A 21,994-nucleotide genomic window follows, 5' to 3' on the forward strand; every position below is an offset into this window, starting at 1 on the left:
AGAGTTCAAGCACATTTATGGGAGCAGTGGGATGAAAGATATAAATTTGGTACAGGTAATACCTCCCGGGCAACTGGGTCGGGGGTCTCCAGAGCTGAAAGCACACTTGGGAACATCTATTGATCTTTGTTTTTATCTCATCATTATTCAGTTACTGTTCTGTGTATTTTATAATATACATTATGGAGTACTATAGTAGTATATATATATAATTTATAAATAAATAAATATATTGGGGGGTGTATGCTCAAACATTTTCTGTTGACGAGTTACCCAGTCAAAAGAGCTTGGAGACCATCCAATTAGAATGATAACAACAAAAAAAGACTCAACCAACCTACCTAGAGGTCCGGGGCCTGACCAGGGCCTCTGCCAAGCTGGCTCGACATAGAAGGGGAAGAATCAGCTGTCCACTGGGAAAGCCCCTCTCCCACCTATCATCTAGTGCCTGTTGTCCCTTTAAGGGTAAAATCACTTGCATTTTGGTGAAACAGGAAAAAAGAAACTATTATCATGAAAATTACTGTCTAAAACCACAACAAATCCTATCATAGTAGGAAACGTTTGTTCCCAGGCCCTCCATACACAATTAAAAAGCAAGTAGGAACTAGATTACCTCTTCTCATGTAATTCCCACAGCAATTGTGTGAAATACAGAAGAAATGGGGGCTCCGCAAGTATAGAAACACCTGTCCCTGAAAGGCAAGTCAGGACAGAAATTCAGCCCATGCCCTGCTCAGCAAGCCACCTGCCCCAAGGAAGGAGTGTCTTTTGCTAATTCTCACAAAGGTGCCGTATGGATTAGCAATAGCCTTTTAATTTTTGCTTTATTTGAATATAATTTTCTCATCAATTTTGCTTGTATAAATACAGTTTGTTGCTTGTTCTGGTTTAGTCTAATAGTAAGTTGGAGAAGTCCTGGAGAATGGGCATCCTGGTGGGGTGGCAGAATGGGGTTCTCGCTTCAGCAGATGCAGCCCCCCAAACACAGCACTCCATGGATGAGGACTCAAAAGATGAATGTCATTTTCTGGCCCTGTGTCTCAGAGATGCCCTGAGGCTGTCTGACAAGGTGAGCTGTTCCACACAAAAAACAAAGAATTAATCACACCTCAGTCCAGCCTGAGTTGGGGCCAGTCTATTGCCTGGGTCCTGAGATGTGCTGCCTCAAACGTCTTCACTGGACGTGGTCATGCCTGAGACCAGAATGGAATAGAACAATCCATTTGAATACAGCGATGGATGGTCAGAGATGTCCACACACATCTCTGCTCACCCTCACCTTCCTGCAAACGCCATTCATTTATTTATGGGGAAATTTGATGTTTCCCTCAAATGTCCTTTCCCTCTCAGAGAGTAATTTTGTTTCCCCGTCATCAGATAGCACTGAGAAAGGGGCCAGAGTTGGGCCTCTCTGGGGCTGTCCCTGCAGTATTCCTGGGACCCTTAAGCCTCGGTCTTGGGTTCCTTCATGGATTTGACAAATTCCTTGACTTCTTCTTCCAAGGCCTTGTTCCTCTTCTCAACATCCTCCCGGGAGCGCTCCATGTTGCGGAGGCTGATCTCTAGGGCTGCAGACTTCTTCTTTTCCTTCTCCAGTTCTTCATTGAGCCTCACCACTTTAGCCCAAACGTCATAATTTTCCTTCTCAAGGCTACAGGGAAGGAAAGAAAAGAATGAAAGAATGTGGCATTCATTCTAGGCTCTTCCTTCCCCCTTGCTCACAACCTGCTGCTCATTTTCCTTTCAAATCACAAGACCCTTATCCAACCTCTCAGCTACGTCCCTCTTCCCACATGAAGATGTCCCAGGAAACCTGAATCCCCACAGTACTTCTGAGCCCCTCATTTGTCATTTTTTTTTTTTTGATGGAGTCTCGCTCTGTCGCCCAGGCTGGATGGAGTGCAGTGACGCGATCTCGGCTCACTGCAAGCTCCGCCTCCCAGGTTCACACCATTCTCCTTCCTCAGCCTCCCAAGTAGCTGGGACTGCAGATGCCCGCCACCATGCCCAGCTAATTTTTTCTTTTTTTTTGTATTTTTAGTAGAGACAGGGTTTCACCGTGTTAGCCAGGATGGTCTTGATCTCCTGACCTCGTGATCCACCTGCCTTGGCCTCCCAAAGTGCTGAGATTACAGGCAAGAACCACCATGCCCAGCCCCCTCATTTGTCATTTAACACCATCTTGTGACATCTATTGTGTTTTTTCTCATGTCGTTTTATGTTTTGTATCTTCAACCGGATAACAAAGTCTTTGAAAGAAGGGACCAGTTCTAATAGATCTATATATTCACTCCCATGGCACCTTGTATCAGTCCTGGAAGCCCCATCCATATTTCAAATTTCTCACACCTCTGTGCTCATGAGTGCCTCCTCATCCTGTGTCAATGGAGAGCATAGACCAGCACCCTTTCTTATTAAGGATCTCCTGGGGACCAAGATTTGGAGAAACAGGGAACTGCCCTTTGGGGAGCTGTGGTCCTGGCAGTCTCACCCTCACTTCTGAATCCCATGCCAGGTGAAAAACCTGTGGGATTCCTGAATTGCCAGGATTTTAATCGTTACTGGCCCAAATCCTAATGTAGTGCCAGGTGGCCCCCTGCCAGGCTGTGCTGAATTAACCCTTAGGAATGAGTGTACACTCGCCGACTGTGTGACTGGAAATTTGTTTCAGAATTTCATTCTGTAGAGTGTGCCTCCCTTCTCCCCAAATGGCCTGCCCATTTGCACAAGGGAGACTTGAGCTCCCATGTGAGCCCAAAACTTGGGTTCTACCTTCAAGGGCCTTGGCCTACTCTGTGGGTAACAATCCATCTTCAGAACTTTGCTTACCCCCACCTATCTCTTCTTAAAGCTAAATTGATCTCATTCCATCTTTTTTTTTCCTTTTGTTTTTTTTGAGATGGAGTCTTGCTCTGTTGCCCAGGCTGGAGTGCAGTGGCATGATCTCAGCTCACTGCAAGCTCCGCCTCCCAGGTTCACACCATTCTCCTGCCTCAGCCTCCTGAGTAGCTGGGACTACAGGCACCCACCATCATGCCTGGCTAATGTTTTATATTTTTAGGAGAGACACGGTTTCACCGTGTTAGCCAGGATGGTCTCGATTTCCTGACCTCGTGATTCGCCCACCTCGGCCTCCCAAAGTGCTGGGATTACAGGCGTGAGCCACCGTGCCCGGCCATTCCTTCTGACCCTCTCATTACAAATCTACTTTTCTTCTCCAAGTTCTCTGTACCCTTCTGGTTCTGGAAGAAATTCCAAGTGAGGCACTGTGCTAGATCCTGACTATGGGTTCCAGTGGAAGGTAGAATCTGTGTGGGCTCAGGAGCCTGGGATGGGAGGCTTCCCCAACCGATGGATTCAGAGGACTCTGGCACATCTGTGGCAGCCAGTTCTTTTTCTACCCTGTTGAAGATACTCATATTTGAGGGCAGTGTGTGCCTTCTATGGGACTGCTTTGATCACTGCCAAGATGTCACAGAAGTCTTTAATTCTACAAATGATTGGTTTCAGGTTCTTAGACAAACAAGCTACATTTTGCTTCTGGATGGCAGCTCTCTGTGTGGAACAATGAATGAGGGTTCACAGTAGTCTTCCCTTCAGATACCTGAGTCTGCATGGACTAAGACGTAGCCATAAATCTAAGAGCCCACGAATTCACATTTCACTGCCTCATGACTAGTGCTGATATGGGAACAGCTGGATCAAGGCTTTCTCTCCTGAAAACAAATTTGCCAGCCAATCAGTAGTGTGAAAAATATTTCAAGAAAAATACTCTACCTACCCAAGAGAACAAATTGTGTGCACAGATCTTGGGAATGTGCATGTGACAGAGAAAATAGCTGCCTAACTGGCCTCCCACTTCTGTTTGCCCCCTGCAGCCGGTGCTCAATGGGAAGCCAGTGAGCCAATGAAGCATAAACCAGGTTGAAACCACCCCGAAGCTTCTTAGTCAGGCTTTGCAGTGGCTGACAAAACCCTACTGCGTCCTGGCCTCCTGTACTTCTCCACCCTCATCTCCTCTAATCACTCTCCCTGGCCCCAGGCAGCTTCCACTCTTCCTGGGTGGGACCATGGGGGCCTGCTCTTTTCTCATGGCTCGGCACTGGCCATAGTCATCTCCCATCTACGCAACTGACTTGCTCCTCATCTCCTTCAGGCCTTTACTTACCTGCTGCCTTCTCACGGAGGCCTTCCCTGACCCCCCTATTTTACACTGGAACCCATTCCTTGAACTTTCCAACCTCCTGACCCACTTTATTTTTCTCCACAGCACTTGCCATCAGCTGACATAACATATATTTTATTATACATTTGTATTGTCCATCTGTCCCCACTAGAAGAAGTTCTGTAAGTGCAGGGACTCTTGTCTCTTTTGTTCAGTGCTATACCCTAACAACTGGAATGTGCCTGGCACAGAGGAGGGGCTCGAGGAATATTTGCAGAATCAATGAATGACCTTAACATAAAAAAAAATTAATTTCCTTTAAATTAATTAAAGCATGTTGATTCTTGAACCACTGTTTGGAAATTATTGATTAAACTACTTAAGCTAGATATTTACATTTACTAAATCTAGTTTAAAGTTTAGAGTGTTCACCAATTTAGCTATCTCATTGTTCCCTTTACTCTTTCCTTTCTAGGCCTGCTATAGATTACTGTCTTCCCCAAATTGAAGCTTTATGATGTGACTTCTCTGGCGGATGGGAACAATCCCTCTTGTCTCTAAAGATGGAAGCCAAGTGCCTCTCAGTGCCCCTCTGTCTGACTTACTTTTTAATCTGTTCCTCATACATTTGCTTCTGTGTTTCTATTTCCTTTCGTAGCTCTTGGACCATCCTCTGCAAAGAATCAATTTCCTCTTCTCCAGAGTTCTTTTTTCCAGGCCCAGTTTCAGAGTTTGGACTGGCAAGAGTATCTCCCTTGGAGTCACAGGCTTGGGAAGAGAGTGCAGTGGCTTCCTCTCCAGGGGACCCTGGCAGGGAAGGGACGTTATCGTAGGTGGAAGTCCGTTGGGAGTCAGAAAGTTGGCGCAAGTCTTGAGACATCGTTCTCCTGTGCCCTTCCCCTGCCTTAGCCTCTGAGGAAGGCGACCAGAATTCATTTTTAAAGATCTCCATTTTGCTGCTGTTGGCACCCTGAAAAGCTGATGTCAAGAAACATTTCCGGTTAGGGAGTGTTTGAGTCCTTTTACGAGATTGCATTTTCCAGTCTCCTGGCTTTTCCCTGGGTACTTTGCTGCTGTCCTCTGGAAACGCATCGCTCGGCTGCTGTCCGGTGGGGCTGGTTGTATCAGAGTCGCTTGTCTAGAAAAGAAATGGCCATGGATGTTACATGGGGTTTTCACCTCTGTGTGTCATGCTCCCAAGGTATGGATTAGAGACCCCAAAACAAAAGTTTCCTGGTAGCATACCTATGAAATTCTTAATATATCACATTAGTTGATTATCTGCATTGGCATTTTTTTTCCAAATGGATATTGCACTAAAGGAACCATGTTCTAGAGATGAAGTCTCACCAAAATCAAGTGTTTGTTTGTGGTTAAAGAGTCCTAAAGTAGGATCCTTATGTAATCTTAGAATGGGTGGTCTTTATAACTATGACTGAAAACCCAGAAGCCATAAAAGTTTGATAAATTTGACCTTTTGATTTCCATGACCTAAAAAATTAAAAAGAACAAAAATAAAAACAAAATAACAAATCACCACATACCAAACCAAAAAAAAAAAAAAAACTAGCAAAAAGTATTTGCAACGCATATCAGACAATTGGTTACTCTCCTTAATAGATAAAGTTCATAAAAATTGTGAAGAAAGAGATCAATAACCAATGTAATTACGGGCAAAGGACAAGATCAGGCAGCTCACAGAGGAAAAAATGAAACTAGTCCTTGTACATAAGAAAAGATGTTCAGCCTCTCTCATAATACAAGAAACTCAAATTAAAATTAAAATTACTGAAATGCCAGTTCTCACTTATCAGATGAGCAAACCCCCAAAATTTGACAACACACTCTGATGGCGAAACTGTAGGAAAACAGTTCTTTCATGCATTGCTTCTGGAAGTGTAAAATGACACAAACTCCAATAATTTGTCTCAAAATCATACAATCAAATCTATTTACCCTCTGACCCATCAAGCCCACTTCTGAAAATGCATTTGAGAAATACATCTGCCTGAGTACAAAAGGAGGTCCCAGAGTTATTTATTGCAGCTTTTTTTGTAGTATGAAGAACTGAAAGGCTGGGTGCAGCGGCTGATGCCTGTAATCCCAGCACTTTGGGAGGCTGAGGAGGGTGGATCACTTGAGTTCAGGAGTTCAAGGCCAGGCTGGGCAACATGTTGAAACCCTGTCTCTACAAAAAATACGCAAAATAATTTAGCCCAGCATGGTAGTATGCACCTGTAGTCCCAGCTACTTGGGAGGCCGAGGCCAAAGGATTGCCTCAGCAGGAGGTCAAGGCTGCAGTAAGCTGTGATCGCACCACCGCACTCCAGCTTAGGCAATAAAGTGAGACCCTGTCACAAAAAAAAAGAAAAAAAGAAAAAGAAAAGAACTGAAGGCAGTGTCTTCATCTATAGGGACTGGTACATCTACAGAATGGGACACTATATACCTCTAGAAAACATGAGGTCATATGAGGTAGCTGTTTATGTATTGACATGAAAAAGTCTCCAGAATATACTGCTAAGTACAAAAATGCAAGATACAGAGTTTTGTGTGGGAGTTTGTGTGTGACTGTATGTGTATGTGTGTGACTGTAGAGAGAGAGAGAATTATACTACATTTTGTGTAAAAAAGGAGGTAAATAATTTACACTCATGTCTTCTTATATTTTCATAAAGGAACATTGGAAGGATAAATAAGAAACTAAGGCAGTGAGGGATGGGGTGGGTGGGGATACGGGAGGGAGCAGAACTTCTCAACGTATACCTTTTTCTATCTTTTTGATTACTTGAACCATGTGAATATATTATATATTTTTTAATGAAATTATAAAGAAAAAGGAGAGAGAATATGAGACCTAAACACAAAATCAATCACTTCTCGGCCTTTTGGCTAAGATCAAGTGAGACCTAAACATAAAATCAGACAATCAGGTTCGAGCCCTCCCTTTAACCTTTGCAGCCAATCGCTTGCTTCAGAAACCCCACCCGGAGTTAGAGGTACCTGGGTTCTGAAGGGAGGACTGGATCTGAGTCCTCCTCTATAACAAGCTAGTGCTACTACATTGGGCCAGCTGCTCAACCTCTCTGAGTTTCTGCTCCTCAATAACACAATACGAATGATAAATTCTGCCCTACAATGTTATGTAATATGAGGACTCTAGAGGTGATCAGTGTAAATTTCCCAGCATAGTGCCTGCCCACAGAAATCAGTAAATGGCAGAAACCTATTAAATGAGTACAATAATAGCTATTCTCAAGGACTATGGGATGATCTTGTTACATGAAGTCTGAGCATTTTTAAATTTTATTTTAGTTTTAGAGTGTTAGTAGAATGCATTGCCTTCAGAAAGACCTATCCTAAGAAAAACTACAACCACTACCCACTACCTGCCTTTTAAAAACAATCTTCAGGGCTAACAGTACTGTAGGTAACTTGAATCATCTGGTCAACTAGAAATTTGAAATCCATTTTTTGGCCACACATAAAGATCAAGCTACTATATAAAGTTCACATGTTCTTTGTAAAAATATTTGTTCCTATAAATATATAAAAATATTTGACCTTTGTAAATTATTGTCCTCACGAGGTCTACATTTCAGAGTCAGCAGAGCTTTTGGACATTGGGAACGTGAGTTTCAACCCTTCAGCACAAATGTGGGGGCTGACACGGCTGAGACGGCTTATCGAGGAATGAGAAATATTACACAAACACATCACATACTCTGAGAAAGCAATCACGTTTCATGGGTTAGCAGGAAACCAGTTTTCTCTGGACGTTCACCCAGAATTTTCCACAATTCTGACCAAAACATTTACAGTGTTGTATACATTTTTCCCACTGAACTTCTATGGACTGTATTTGAGTCTCTCTTTTAGAGTGGGCTTCAGTGAGGACCTCATTGCTCAGTCACTGGGTGATTGGCACACTTGTCACTCACCCCCCTCAGAGATGCCAATAGAAACTAGATTTGGAAAGAGGCCAGGCTTTCAAGGTGTGTTCAGATGAGTCTGTAGCAGCAGCGCCCACTGCCACTGCATCACCTAAAACTCCCCAAATTGCCACCCGAGAGCAGGCCTTACATGGGATGGCCTGGACTAAAGGAAGAGCCCAATGGAAGCAGGAAGGTTCTCTGCACCTTACCATGCTACTGAAGCTGTCTGTCCTAGAAATTCGGAGGTCTTCAGTCGCATCCCAGCCTACAGAGCTTCGGGCCACTGGAGCTTTCTTGGGGTCATTTTTCTGGGCAGGGGGTGACAGGGGTATATCCTTGGACTTGGGGAAGAGGACTTCATGGTCTCTGATCATCATAGTCATCACTCTTTGGATCTGAGGAGTCCCTGAAAGAAAGAAGAAAAAGATCTGTTGTGTAGTGTAGGAGGCAGGTAGTCAGTCCTCAAGGATCCCCACCTGCGGATGTCTCCAAACTCGGTTCTAAAACTATAGGGCCCAGAAGGGCCTCATTTTGCTTCTCAAAACACCCTTTTTAATTGCTTGGAGTTGGAGATTATGTTGAAAGGGATGGAACAGAAGGACACGGGAGTAGAATAAAAGAGGGAGCTGTTTCAGAGGGAGCCAATAGTCCACTGGATTAGTTTTTGATCAGGAAAGTAGGCAATAAACAGCAGAGAAAATGAAGACATCTTTCTCTCCTGATGTGGTCCTCAATATGATATCTGGTTTCTTATCAGACACATAGCAAATATGTGCCAGGCTTTCTGCCCCCACGCCCATGGCAGATATCAATACTCTGTGTCAGGACACAGCCTCAGAAGCCTGCGCAGCACAGCTTTTTAAGCAGCCTTTTTGTGGGCTGGCTTATAAAATGAAAGCTGGCTGGGCACAGCGGCTCACGCCTGTAATCCCAGCACTTTGGGAGGCCAAGGCGGGAAGATCACTTGCGGTCAGGAGTTCGAGACCAGCCTGGCCAACATGGTGAAACCCTGTCTCTACTAAAATTACAAAAATTATCTGGGTGTGGGGGTTTATGCCTGTAGTCCCAGCTACTCGGGAGGCTGAGGCAGGAGAATCACTTGAACCCTGGAGGCAGAGGTTACAGTGAGCTAAGGTCGCACCACTGCACTCCAGCCTAGGCAACAGAGTGAGGCTCCAACTCAATAAATACCTAAATAAAAATAAAATAAAATAAAATGAAACCTGCTTGCTCAGTCTGGCTAAGGGTATTTAAAAGTAATAAAAGACTAACAAACACTAGCTAGCTATTATTGTACTAGTCTACTGCACTGTGGGACCATTGGGCAAACCCTTGACCTCTGTCCTTTGTTGTGATCTGAAAAATGGACACAATTCCTGCCCTGCCTACCTCACAAGGCTATTGCATGATTCAGATGAGATCGATAACCAGCTGAAAATGCTTGGGAAACTACAGAGCAGTGCACAAATATCAGGGGGAATGTTGTAATTGTTATTTCCTGTGTACCTGCTTTCACTACAGGACCAGCCATACCTCTCATGATCACGGCAGGGTCTTCGACCTTCGACCTGATGAGATTCACACCAATCACAGTAGCCAGGTTGTCCACACTCATCTTGTTAACAGCACAGTTCAGCTGTATTTCATGTAGGAACCTACAGACAGCCAAGAAATCCCATGGTAGAAAGCAGGAAGTAGCCAGGAGGAAGCACTACAGGGTTCCAATGAGAACTCAGGGATGGATCCAATGCTTCCTCCCAGACTCAGGAATGAGATCAGCCTGCTCTGCCCCAAGAATTTAGCCTCATCCTGAAAGACCCAAGACCAAGGAAGGAAGAGAAATCAGGAGGGTCCTGCCCAGCTGCTGGGGTGGGGGATGGGGAGGTGAATGGAATCACATAAGCAGGAGGCAAGATCCACTTCCAGGAGCTCAGACTGGACTAGAAAAGGTAAAATGGGTATCTGCCCATACCCATGTCTGCCTTGATAGGCTTATCTCCCAGCTCTCAGCACCCATCCCACCCAAGTCTCCAGAGAGGAAAACTTTATTGGTAAGAAAATCTCAGGGCTGGGGAATCCATGGTGCCTCCTTGCTCTCATCCTCTGATTAGAGCACAAGCATTGCTAATTCTCAGCAGGTTCTCCATAACTAATACTGAATTTTTGTTAAAATTCTACCCCTTTGAGGCACAAAGCTCTCAGATTCACTGTAAAAACAGGGAATTTCTAAATACTCTCTCAAAGAACCATTTAAAAATGGATAGAATGAAGCAATACAATTTCAAATACAGAGCAATTATTAAATATTGGTGACGTGTCCAAATGATGAAACATTATGAAATATTATGAAGTTATTTATAATCCAATTTTATGACATAGGGAAATGCTCATAATAAAACATTAAACCGAAAAAAAGGACACAATCCTTTATATAATTTTGATTTAGTATAAAATATTATTCCCCTATATTTACATTAAGGTATGAAAAGATTTATCACAGAGAGAAAACACCCAGAAGGAAAAATGCCAAAGTGTTAATAGTGCTTGTTGCTGGTGAAGGGATTGTGGGTCCTTTTTATTTCTCATTTACTGTTTGCTATATCTTCCTGGTTTCCAAGTCAAGCAAGCATGACTTTTATAATCTAGGAACTACAACAAATTACTTTTAAAAAATAAAAGACAAAATTCAGGTCAGTCTGGGATGAAGATCCCAGTTCCCAGCCGAGCCAGATCTGGGTCAATCCACAACTAGAGTTGCCACAGGGGTGGTGCACAGCAGGTCCCCAGAAAGGGCTGAAGGAAAATAACCAGGGTGGCCCAGAATGCATGTCTCCCTGGAGCTAAGCTACGGCTCAGAATCACAAAGATGGGAGATCATTCTAGAAACATTATAAGGATTCTGGGTTCTCTTGCATGTACCAGGACTCTGGGCAGTGCTGAGGCAGGCCTAAAGTGGGGAGCACGTTCATTTTTTGGGTCAACCAGGTTTTCAGAATCCTTGAAATTATACAGGAAGTTACTTCAGTGCTATGTGAATACAGCTGATCTTCCAAAGTGCTAGACCAGAATCTCTCTGTTCACAGATGCGGTCCCTTCCTCTTCTAACTAGGAGCTTCTTTCTGATGGGGTTGAAAACTGTAGAGTTGATACCAGGGGCCTCTCACCTGCAGATGTAGCTCAGGAGACTATAGTTGTCACGAGGAAGGATGGAGAGCTGCTTCATCAACTCCTGCTGAGCCTGGGAAGAGATTTACACAAGTAAATCATTTACCAGTAAATGAGCCTGCCCACGTGCCAGCAAGGAGACCCTGGAACAGAATTGATGTATCTGCAGAAACAACACTTTGGCAGTCATTCCTGTTCCTGTAGTTCTGTGGGTTTAAAAAAAAAAAGGGAAATAACTCAATTCTCACAGCATTTTTTTAAAAAGGGTCATAGTTTTTGTTATGTATACTTTTATTTATATGTAATTATGCCACTGCACCCCACCCTTGACCCTGAGCTACTCTAAGGAAGGACTGTTTAACAACTCATACGTTAATTGTTTGCTTAACGAATGCTTGAGAGGTAACAATCCAATAAAAAATAAGACCACAATAAGATATCTCAGAATCACTTTAAGACTGGTGAGAAAAGGAGGATTCTTCTGAGAAGGATTTCAAGCACTGTGGCCTATCTGAGACATGCCGGGACACAGAGACAGGCAGACCACGCTGGAGGACGGTGCAAGGTCAGACTGTTCAAGCTCTGCAATGGATGGCCGTGGATGTCAGGCAAGGTCTACTAGGAAAGCATGTGCTGGAGAGAAGAGGGCCAGCGAGCTTTTCCGTGTTCTTTTCAACCACAGCTGCCTGTAGGGTCTGTAATCACCATCTGCAACATGGTGCTTGTGAGAGTACACAATTCACTAGCCGGGCGTGGTGGCGGACGGCTGTAATCCCAGCTACTCGGGAGGTTAAGGCAGGAGAATCGCTTGAAACCGGAAGGCGGAGATTGCAGTGAGCTGAGATCGCGCCACTGCACTCCAGCCTGGGCGAAAGAGCGAAACTCTATCTCAAAAAAAAAAAAAAAAAAAAGAGAGTACACAATTCACATGCGGTGTGCAGGCACTCCTCAAACCTGAGCAGCTCTCCTGCAGAAAACGCACCCTCCAGCCTTGTCAGCCTACACGCAGCAGCTTCCGTAGATATAGACCTTCTTAGCGTAGCATCAGCTTCATGCTGAGATCCCTTCTTCAGTTGAGCCGAGTAAATTCATTGCAAAGGTTGCTACAGACTCACCCCTCCTAGCTGCCACCTCTGCCATGTTTTCACCAGTGAGAAGGACCTTGGTCCCTGTGTGTAGACATGCATTGCCACAGATGTGGAAACTCTCAAAGATGCTGGGATTGAGAAAGCTGGGAGAAGCAAGTCTAAAGTGAGTGCAGGGGTGGGAATCTTATTGTCAGCACAGCATCTAGGTGCCTCCTTTACTTTCCCCAGAACCCAGGGGTGAGATGCGATCTGAAACGTTTATCTTTTTAGCTGCCTTTTAAACCTTATTCCATAAAATTTTATTACTTTCACAATGGTGAGCAGATATACCAGTATAAGTTAAGCCTTTTCATATCCCTTTCTCCCTCCCCCAATAAAATTCTTAAGTTACGCACAAAATATCGTACCTCAGATCCATGCAATCTAATTTTTGTTTGGACAAGAGCTACAAAACCTGCATCATGTTCTCTTCCTTTCTTAATTTTGAAATAGAAAGTCAGCTTTTCTCTCATGTCAGGATCTATTCAAATCATGATGCTCAGTCAGGGATGGAAGTTCTCACAGCTGTGTTTTCTTGCAGGGCTAGGGTGCTATTTCTTCATTCGTTTTAAATAAATATATTCTATGAAGCAGACTATCTAATACATTTTGAAGTGTGGAAGATAATAAACCTTCCCTTATATTGAAAAAAATTTTAAAGTCACCCACCAGTATCATATCCCTGGGTCCTGAAAACAATCCTAGGCATGGCTGATATTACTATGAAAATGATCTAAGTTTGTGTTGTCTAATATAGCAGTTACTTGCCACATGTAACTACTTAAATTTAACTAAATCAAAATTAAATAAAATTAGGATTTTGGCTTCCCAGGTGCACTAGCCACATTTTAGATGCCCAATAGCCATGTGTGGCTGGTGGTCACCATATTGAATGGTGCAGATACATAAAAGTTCCATTACCATAGAAAGTTCTATTGGTCTAAGTAAATAAACTGAGTCTTACAAAAGATGCATAATTTGTCTAATGGCAAAATCAAGGTTAAATCTAGGTCTCATTATAGATTTTTCTGTGCACCATTTTGCCAGAGAGGGCTTTTAACATGGTCATTGATATAAACATAAACTTCTTCATGGATCACTTGGCTTTGAAAATCTTGTTTAAAAATCATCAAGGTTTATTGTTGTTGGTTGGGTTTCATCAGTTTCTTTGGTTGTTTGGTTGGTCGGTTGATTATAATAACATGACTACAGTGTGGTCATTGTTGACTATAAGGCCTCTCTAGAAATAAATTTATACAGGATCAAAAATCTTGTTAGTGAACTTGTGCGCTCTCACAAGCATATTGCAGATGGTGGTTACAGACCCTACAGGCAGCTGTGGCTGAAAAGAACAACAATCAAAAAACCCTCCCTGTCCTTCTTCTCCCTGGCACGTGCATTCCTTGGATGACCACACCTGACAGTCACAGCTGCTGTAGAGCTTGAGCTTTGTGACCTCACACCTGCCTTCCAGCCTGTCCTTGTGTCCCAGCAAGTCTCAGCAAGGCCATCATGCTTGAAACCGTCCTCCGATGTATCCTCCTTTTCTCACTACTTTTAATGTGATCCAGCAGTATTTGATTATGGTCCAATTCTTTATTGGATTATTGCATCTCATGAAGGCTGTGGTTTGCCAGTCATTATGATTGAGTTCATATACCTTTTGTTGCTGAGGAAGTTGCATTTGACTATCTTACCAAAAAGTATAGGCCCCTTGACCCACTGCTGCCTACTGGATTAGTGTCCAGAAAACCAATCACTTTCTTCTAAAGCAGGACAACTAACTCTAAGATGCAAACCTTTGCCTCGTCCGCATTCGTGAGCTGCCCACAGAGCAGGAACCCTTCATACTGGCTCCAGGGAACCACGGGCTCTGGGAGGTCTCGGAGGTAGAGCTTTAACAGGGAAGCCACAGTGTGCACATCTGTGTCTCTGGAAGAAAATAAGCAACACTCTGTGAAACTCTTTGAAAGAAAAACTTTAGGATGTTCCTCTCTTCCATCCTGATGATTCAGTGAATAGAACCATAAATTACAAAGGGAGATTTTGCAGAGGAGTAGAGTCTAATAAAGAAGAATCAGACCAAAACATTTTTGTTAATTCGCCCTTCTGGAACAACATTCTTGAATAAATGTTCCTCTGTCTCTTCCACCCAACTACCTCAAAGGTAAGTTCAAGGTCTACATTTTTACTAAACCTTCCTTAATGATTTTCGTCTTTATTGCTTTCTTCTTTCTTCAAGTCATTTAGTGCCTCACAATTAGCATTGTCTAATTAGTCTCTAATATTGCTTGTGTTAACTCCTTTATATTCTTGGTCCATTCTTCTCTTTAATCTTCCAGAGTGCTTAAAATAGTTCTGAGGTTCACTCACGTATTTACTCAATAATTCACTCAATCAATAAGCATCGAGAAAACCTATTAGGTGCAAGATACTGCAAGATACTTGTCAAGCACTGGGATTTCAGTAGCCAATCCAAGGGACATCGGTAGCCATCCAATCCAGGGATGGAGCCCTGGCCCCATCGAGCCACAGAACTGTGGGGACTCAAGTATTAAAATGTCCTTACAATACTGTGTGGCTAATGCCATGATATGGGAAGCCCAGGACTCAGAATCCTATGGAAGTATGGAAAAAGAACACCCAAGGCAGAGATGGGAACACATAGGTGACTTCTCAGATGAAAGAGTACCTCAGATGAACTCTGAAAGGCGGTGAGGAGTTAGGGCATGAGGCAGGCAGCATGTGTGTCAGCCTGGAGCATGAGGAGAGGACGCCTCCCCGTGGGCCTGATTGACTGAAAGAGGCACGGCTGTTCAGTTCAGCTTCTCCATTTACAGGAGGGCTTGGCAAGCCACGGGCCAGGAGCCAAATCTGTCCCACTGCCTCTACTTGTACAGCCTGGGAGCTAAGAATTATTTTTACATTTTTAAATAGCTGGGGGAAAAACACTCACAAGAAGAAGAGTATGTCACGATGTAAAAATTATAGGAAATTCAGATGTCAGCATCTGTAAGTAAAATTATAGAAGAACACTACCACACTTGTTCATTTATGTACTGAGCGAGTATTATAGTTGCAATAAAGACCATCTGGCCTGCAAAGCCTAAATATTTAATATGTGGCCCATTAAGAAAAGTTTGTTGACCCCTGGCTTACAAGGCGATTGCATTGATTCTGCAACGCTACAAGAGAAAATAAGATTCACTACCATATTCCTGAAGCTGATTATTGAAGAAATGTTTGTTTATTTCATATTGATAAAACCTGGCATTCTTAGGTAGCAGCCCTGGTAGCATCGTGAAAAGCTGTGATGTGGCAAGAGGTCCAGAATAACCTTGGAATCTCCTTGATTTCAGTGATGAGAAATATAGAATAGGCTGGAGAACATGTCTCCTGGTCCTAGGAGGGAAGGGAGGGGTGGATCTGGACAAGAGGAGGAGAAGGGAGGCATCTGAGGCAACAGAAGCAAGAATACTGGGGCTTGATTGTAAAGCTCTGTCTTGGTGCTTTGTGTGCATTTTACTTTGGTTTTGACAGCCAGTTGTTGTAGCTGTCTTCTGAAAAGGCTTCCCCTTTGCAGCCTGTGAACTCTATCTCAATAGGAGAACACGGGCTGGCACAGAGCCTGCTCTGTGCTCCATGGCTGCCCTCAGGAAATCTGCGGTAGGAACCATTCATTTAACATGGGGATTCTGGAAAATCCTTCCCTGCTGAGTCACTGCCCAAAAATACCCAAGGCAAAGCCAGGCTAGGAAAAGTACTTTTGTCAAAATATGTTATGAGAAGTTCCCGAGAAAGTGGCAGAAAGACAGTCAGCTGACAATTTGCAGGAGCAGAATTCTCCCAAAGTCCAAAAGTTGCATCTTCCTAAAGTTCCTACACTGCAACCCACCCATTTGTCTCTATCAGCATCCTGGGACTCCCGTTTGATTGGGACCTCTCCTTCACCCCCATCCAATCAGTCTTCCAATTCCCTTCAATTCTATTATCCTAAAGTCACACTGATCCTTGTAAGCCTCTCCCCTCCTTTCACTACCCTATGCCTCCAGCATTCTATGCTCTGCCCACTCTAGGGCACAGTCCTCAACACCAAAACACACCAATGGAATGAGTGAAGAAAACAGAGTTTGAAAGGGAAGAAACAGTGTAAAGGATAATTCAAGAAACTGGATCCTGGCTGGGAACAGTGGCTTATGTCTGTAGTCCCAGCACTTCGGGAGGCCAAGGCGGGTGGAAAACTTGAGGTCAGGAGTTCGAGACCAGCCTGGCCAACATGGCAAAACCCCATCTCTACTAAAAAATACAAAAATTGGCTGGGCGTGGTGGCAGTTGCCTTTAATCCAAGCTACTCGGGAGGCTGAGGCAGGAGAATAACTTGAATCCAGGAGGCAGAGGTTGCAGTGAGCCAAGATCACACCACTGCACACTAGCCTTGGTCTCAAAAAAAAAAAAAAAAAAAAAAAAAAAGAAAAGAAAGGAAATTGGATCTTTTGAACTTCTGAAGAGAAACAACAACAATAAAAAAGACACCTAGACAGTTTAATCGGGAGAAATTTAGACAGCAAAAGCATCCATCATTAGAAAAGAGAAAGGGGTTATAAATACAGCTACACCATGGATACTTCAAAGTTATAATAAAAGAGCAAAATTAGCTATATAAATCATCTTACAACACTGAAACTTACAGAAAGCTTCCCAGTTCATTTCACCAAAAAGAATCCTGACAAGCCATGCCCACTGCTGGGCCTTGCTAACTCTCATTCTTGTTTATTGGGTCTCAGCTTAAATGTCATTTTCTTGGGGACCTCCCTAAATACACCAGACCATGTGAAAAGCCCCTGTTCTAAGTTTTCATAGTGTTGAGTTTCCTTTTTAGCACTTAACACCATGGAAATTAAACAATTATTTCTATAAATTTTTATTTTAATGTGAGCACCCCATTGTACTAGGGCTAACTCAGATGTCTATTTTATGGTCTAAATTTGTAGCATTATTTTTTCTGAGTTTGCTGTTCCTCTAATCCAATAGAGCACCCTTAAATGATTCTTTTTTTTTTTTTTTTTTTAATCAAGGGCTAAGAGTAAGTCAGGAGCCAGGTGGCTTCTGGGTTCAACGGCTGATGCACTAGGGATTACCCAAGACTCAGATGGTTCTGCCAGCCCTTCCCTGGGGGCATTGATGCTTGTAATGTGGCATGTCTGTAAGTGCATTTCTCACAGACACATAGGGGTGAGAAGTGTGTTAGCTTTGTAGCCAGGCAGTGTCCATCCTGGTAGAAACTTGGCAAGGAGATTTTAAAGTTCACATTTTTGTGTCTAAGGCGACCAGAAAGACCTGCACTAGTCTCACCAAACAGCTCCTTTGCTCACCTTCATTCTAGTGAGGTAATGGGGGCATCTTGGGGTGGAACCCAGCACATAACCAATGCAGAGGATCTGGGTGAGTTCCCACAGCCGTGAAGTTGGGGACAGCAAGAGGGAGCTCCTTGCTCTCCCAAATACCCCTTCTTCCACCCACTGACTCCTAGAATTCCTTTTATAGGAGGCAGAAAAAGCTACAACCATAGCTTCTCTCTCCTGGTCTGCTCATGACTCTGAAAACCCTCCCTTTCCCCCTTTCCTGCCCTCTTTCCACCCCCTTTCACACTGCCCCTCTTCGGAACTCCCACACACAATTCAGGTTAACACTGTCTCAAGGCTGGTCTCTTCCTCTCCCACTCCCAGGCCAGATTCACTCTCAGGAAATCATCTAACACTGGTCACTTTCACTTCAGAGTTAATTTACCCGTTTTGTTGACCTGTCTTGAGTTATTGGTTTTGTCAATTCTATGATCCCAAAGTCAGGCTGATCCCTGTAAGCCCCTCCCCTCCTTTCCCTTCCCTATGCATCCGGCATTCTATGCTCTGTCCATTGCGGGGCACAGCCCTCAACACCAAAACACACCATGGAATGAGAAGTAGGGGAGGATAAAAGGGGGTGGAGAGAGGGCAGAAAAAGGGGAAAAGAGGGTTTTCAGAATCATGAGTGGAATAGGAGAGAGAAGACCTGGTCTCTCCTAAATATGCCCAAATGTAACTAAATAATAAGAATCAAATAAGAGTCAGTCATACCTCCCAAATCAGACTTGTCCTCTCAAGGGTTATGTGGACCTAAGAGTTGCCCCTGCGAAGCCCCTGAAAAGCCCCCGATGACCCTTCCTATTTCTGGATGTGTAAAAACCCTACCCCTCACTTCTAGGGGTGGAGATGTCGCAAGGTAAGGTAATTTTCCTCCTTCCAGCCTCAAATATTTCAAAATAATCAAAGATTCCCACACCACCACCCACGCCAACTCCATAGTGCATAGGCTAGAGCCTAAGGCAGTTATTTGGCATATCCCAGCAATCACCTCTATTCCTTTTGGCACACTATATGGCATTGCTCTAGCAACAACCCACCTGTATCTTTCTTCAGGCCAAGGTTAACTGAAAACATAAAAAGAAACTGAATATAAAGGTGGTGAGCATAATGGAACAAGTGCCTGATAACAAGATGCAGTTTATGGTGCTGCTGAAAGGTCCCTGTGTTTGATGCCAATAACGGGCTATTGTTCCAATAAGAACCCCATCTCTTGCTTCCTAGGGTGCTAAAATATAGCACCCATGGGAAATTAACTTATTAAGGGCAAGAAAGACACCCCTATGGTTGTCCAAACTACGACTGTGGCCATAAGCATGGAGAGAAACATATAGATCTCAGAGAAGCTTTGGAGGAAAAATGGGCAGCGTTGGTGATTAGAGTGAGGGGTGAGGGAGCTTCTACACAAGATGACACTTAGGTCTTCACAATTTTCTCAGAATCAACCCAACCCCATTGTCCAAAATAAGCTTAGCAACTTTCATTTTTGGAAACTGGGTAGAGTTCAGGCCCATCTTATTAAACCTTGGTTAATGGGCTGCTAATTTGGAAAGAGCAGTCAATCTTATGCCAGCAGGACAAGTTCACGCAGGCAACTGGGGTGGAGATTGCACAACATCGGGTGGGGATTTTACTAGCTGAGTGTGGCAGAGAAGGAAACCTCAGCTGAGTGGCTGGAGAAGGTGGGGAGGAAGGGGGTGGTGGGAGGAAATGTCACTATGCCTGATATGCCCCAAACAGGGCTGGGAGACCTCCACACTTAGGAATGGCAGGCGGCCAAGATATCAGGATGTGCTCCTGCAAAGGGGCTCAGAACTGAGTCAGAATCACGTAGTACTGTGATCCAGGAAACTAACAAGAAGTCCTGGTTCTAGCCACTTCTGGAATGCTAACGAACGACGCTGGTGCCCTTGGATATAGATCTGGTGCATTCTCCACTACACTGAGTGTTTGTACAGCTCAGCTATTCCATGTTCCTCATCTGTCCTGAAGGGTGAGCCTCAGGCAAGGTCCCATCTTTCTCCCCTCCTCTGCACATCACCTTCTCCTGTGCCTTAAACATCACCTGAATCTGCCCAGCAGGGTTCCAGTTCTGGTTCACATCATCTGTCACATAAACTATCTGCACACTCTCCTAACTGTGCTCCAGTCTCCCAAATTCCCAATCATGGGCAAAACAAAGGCTCTTTCTGTTGTAAGCCAGGGCTCTTAGAAGTGTCTATGCAAGTCCCATAGCTCAATTGGAATGGAGAGGCCCTCCCAGCCAAGCCAAGCAGAGGGGAGGGCAGAGGTGGGACACTGCAGTGGGGCAATGTACCTGTCAAAGGAGGGCCGCTCCCCAGCATCAAAAGCGTCTCTCAGCTGCTTCACCAGGTTGTCCTGCCCAGGCAGACGGAAGATGCCCTCTTCATTCCGGCCGTGCTCCAGGATGAACTCTGCACACTTCTCCACCAGGATGGGCACCAGATGGGGGCCGAATTTCTGTTCATAGGCCACAGTCTCATCCAAGCGCTGGCCAAACACTGCTGAGGAGAGAGCAAACAGAACCTGCCCGTCATTCTGTGCCTCCTTGGATGAACTATTTCTTGACTTTCTGTGTCACCTGTGACTTCACAGGTTTTATTGCAATGATACTAGACAAAATATGGGAGACAAATCACTCAGAATATTTCCTGAAGCTATAAATAGGGGCCTGTAAATTTGAGGCAGTCTTTATCAGTCTTTTTATATTGACACACATTTCTTACATATTTAAAATAATGGTTGGCTTTTACTGAATTCTTTTGCTAGGAATTGCACACTTTTTGTCCTTTAACCTTGACAGCAACCCCATGAGATGGTATTAATGTCACACGCACCTTACTGTTAAAGACACTGAGCCTTAGACACTTGCCAAAGTCAGGCAGCTCAGAGCATGACACAGTTGGGATTCAGGCCTAGGCAGTGAACTCCCAACAATATGCCTTAACCACGGCAGCAAGCAGGCCGTTTTGAGTTCCACTGGCGTCACAGAGTAGTAAAGCATAACACACTATGGCATCCCCCCTTATCCACGGTCAACTGCAGTCTGAAAATATTAAATGCAAAATTCCAGAAACAAACAATTCATAAGTTTTAAATTGCATGTCATTCTGAGTAGCATGATGAAATCTCTCGCGGTCCCGCTCGGTCCAGCCTAAGATGTGAGTCATCCCTTTGTCCAGTGTATCCACGTTATATACACTACTTGCCCAGGAGTCGCGTAGTAGTTGTCTCAGTTATACTAAGACTGAAAAGACATAATGTGTATAGGGTTCAGTACTATCTGAGATCTCAGGCATCCACTGCGGTCTTGAAATGTATCCCCCCAAGGATAAAGAGGGACTACTGTAGTCTATCACATAGATGTTTCATCTCACTAAACCACTGTGGCATTTAAAATAATTTAGGTTGTTTACTATGTCTTAATTATAAACATTGCCACAGCAAACACGTTCATTCACCTGGCAGAGATCCTGGAATGTATGCAGTACAATGCATAATTTCTAATTAATTAACATTTGGATGCATGAACAAAAGCGTTTCATTCTTTTGAACTATTTCCTTAGGACAAATTCCCAAGTGTAGAATTACTGGGTCAAGAGGTTTGAACATTTTTATAACTTGATGGCATGCAAATTGCTTTCCAAAAATATTTTCCCAAATTACCCTGCCTCCAGCAAAGCAAGTGGGGGCCAGCTTCACCCCAGCTCTGTCTGCGTGGAGAAACTTTACTCCACAGTTTCCCCGCACCGGCAGTGTGAGAAGACAAGTTTACAAATCAGGACAACCACTGCCTATCCATTCTCCCACCAGGCTTCCATACCCTGGAGGTTCAGAAGACAGGCCGTGGCTTCTGTCCTGTCCCGCGTGACTTTCCCTCTGCCATAATCAGGGCTCTGCTGCACCCAGCACTTCAATCCCTAGGACATCCGTTTGCAAAGTCACTTGACTCTCCCCATGATTCTCTCTCTCACGTTGGTCCCCTCCATCCCATCTCGAGTTCCTGTGGATTCCACCTGTATAGAGCTGTACCAGGCTCTTGACCCTCATGTTCTTTTCCGCTCCCACCCACTACCCACCGTAGGCCAGCCTCCTCTCTCACCTGTAACCGCTACAGTCTCTTCTCTCTATCATGTTCGAAACCCTCCTGCTGCTTGCCTTTCTAAAGCATCATTCTGC

General features: G+C 44.1%; 1 protein-coding gene across 5 annotated transcripts in view; it reads right to left on the minus strand.

The window, feature by feature from the left end:
• Positions 1 to 810: 810 nt before the first annotated feature.
• The window catches only part of ARHGAP25 (Rho GTPase activating protein 25), a 92,231-nt gene continuing 71,047 nt past the window's right edge, over positions 811 to 21,994 (minus strand). For 4 of the 5 annotated variants that reach the window (XM_003830920.3, XM_063594895.1, XM_063594896.1 and 1 more), the window contains 7 exons: positions 20,112 to 20,319; positions 14,195 to 14,327; positions 11,268 to 11,341; positions 9,637 to 9,758; positions 8,313 to 8,509; positions 4,774 to 5,306; positions 811 to 1,654 (listed from right to left, as the gene is read on the minus strand). In XM_003830920.3, coding sequence (XP_003830968.1) covers positions 1,447 to 1,654; positions 4,774 to 5,306; positions 8,313 to 8,509; positions 9,637 to 9,758; positions 11,268 to 11,341; positions 14,195 to 14,327; positions 20,112 to 20,319 — 1,475 coding nt within the window. In that variant the 3' untranslated portion in view covers positions 811 to 1,446. The remainder of the gene's footprint in view (positions 1,655 to 4,773; positions 5,307 to 8,312; positions 8,510 to 9,636; positions 9,759 to 11,267; positions 11,342 to 14,194; positions 14,328 to 20,111; positions 20,320 to 21,994) is intronic. The other variant, XM_034953301.3, reaches the window with a different exon arrangement.

This window comes from Pan paniscus, chromosome 12 (genome assembly GCF_029289425.2).
Source record: "Pan paniscus chromosome 12, NHGRI_mPanPan1-v2.0_pri, whole genome shotgun sequence".
NCBI classification, from domain to species: Eukaryota; Metazoa; Chordata; class Mammalia; order Primates; family Hominidae; genus Pan; species Pan paniscus.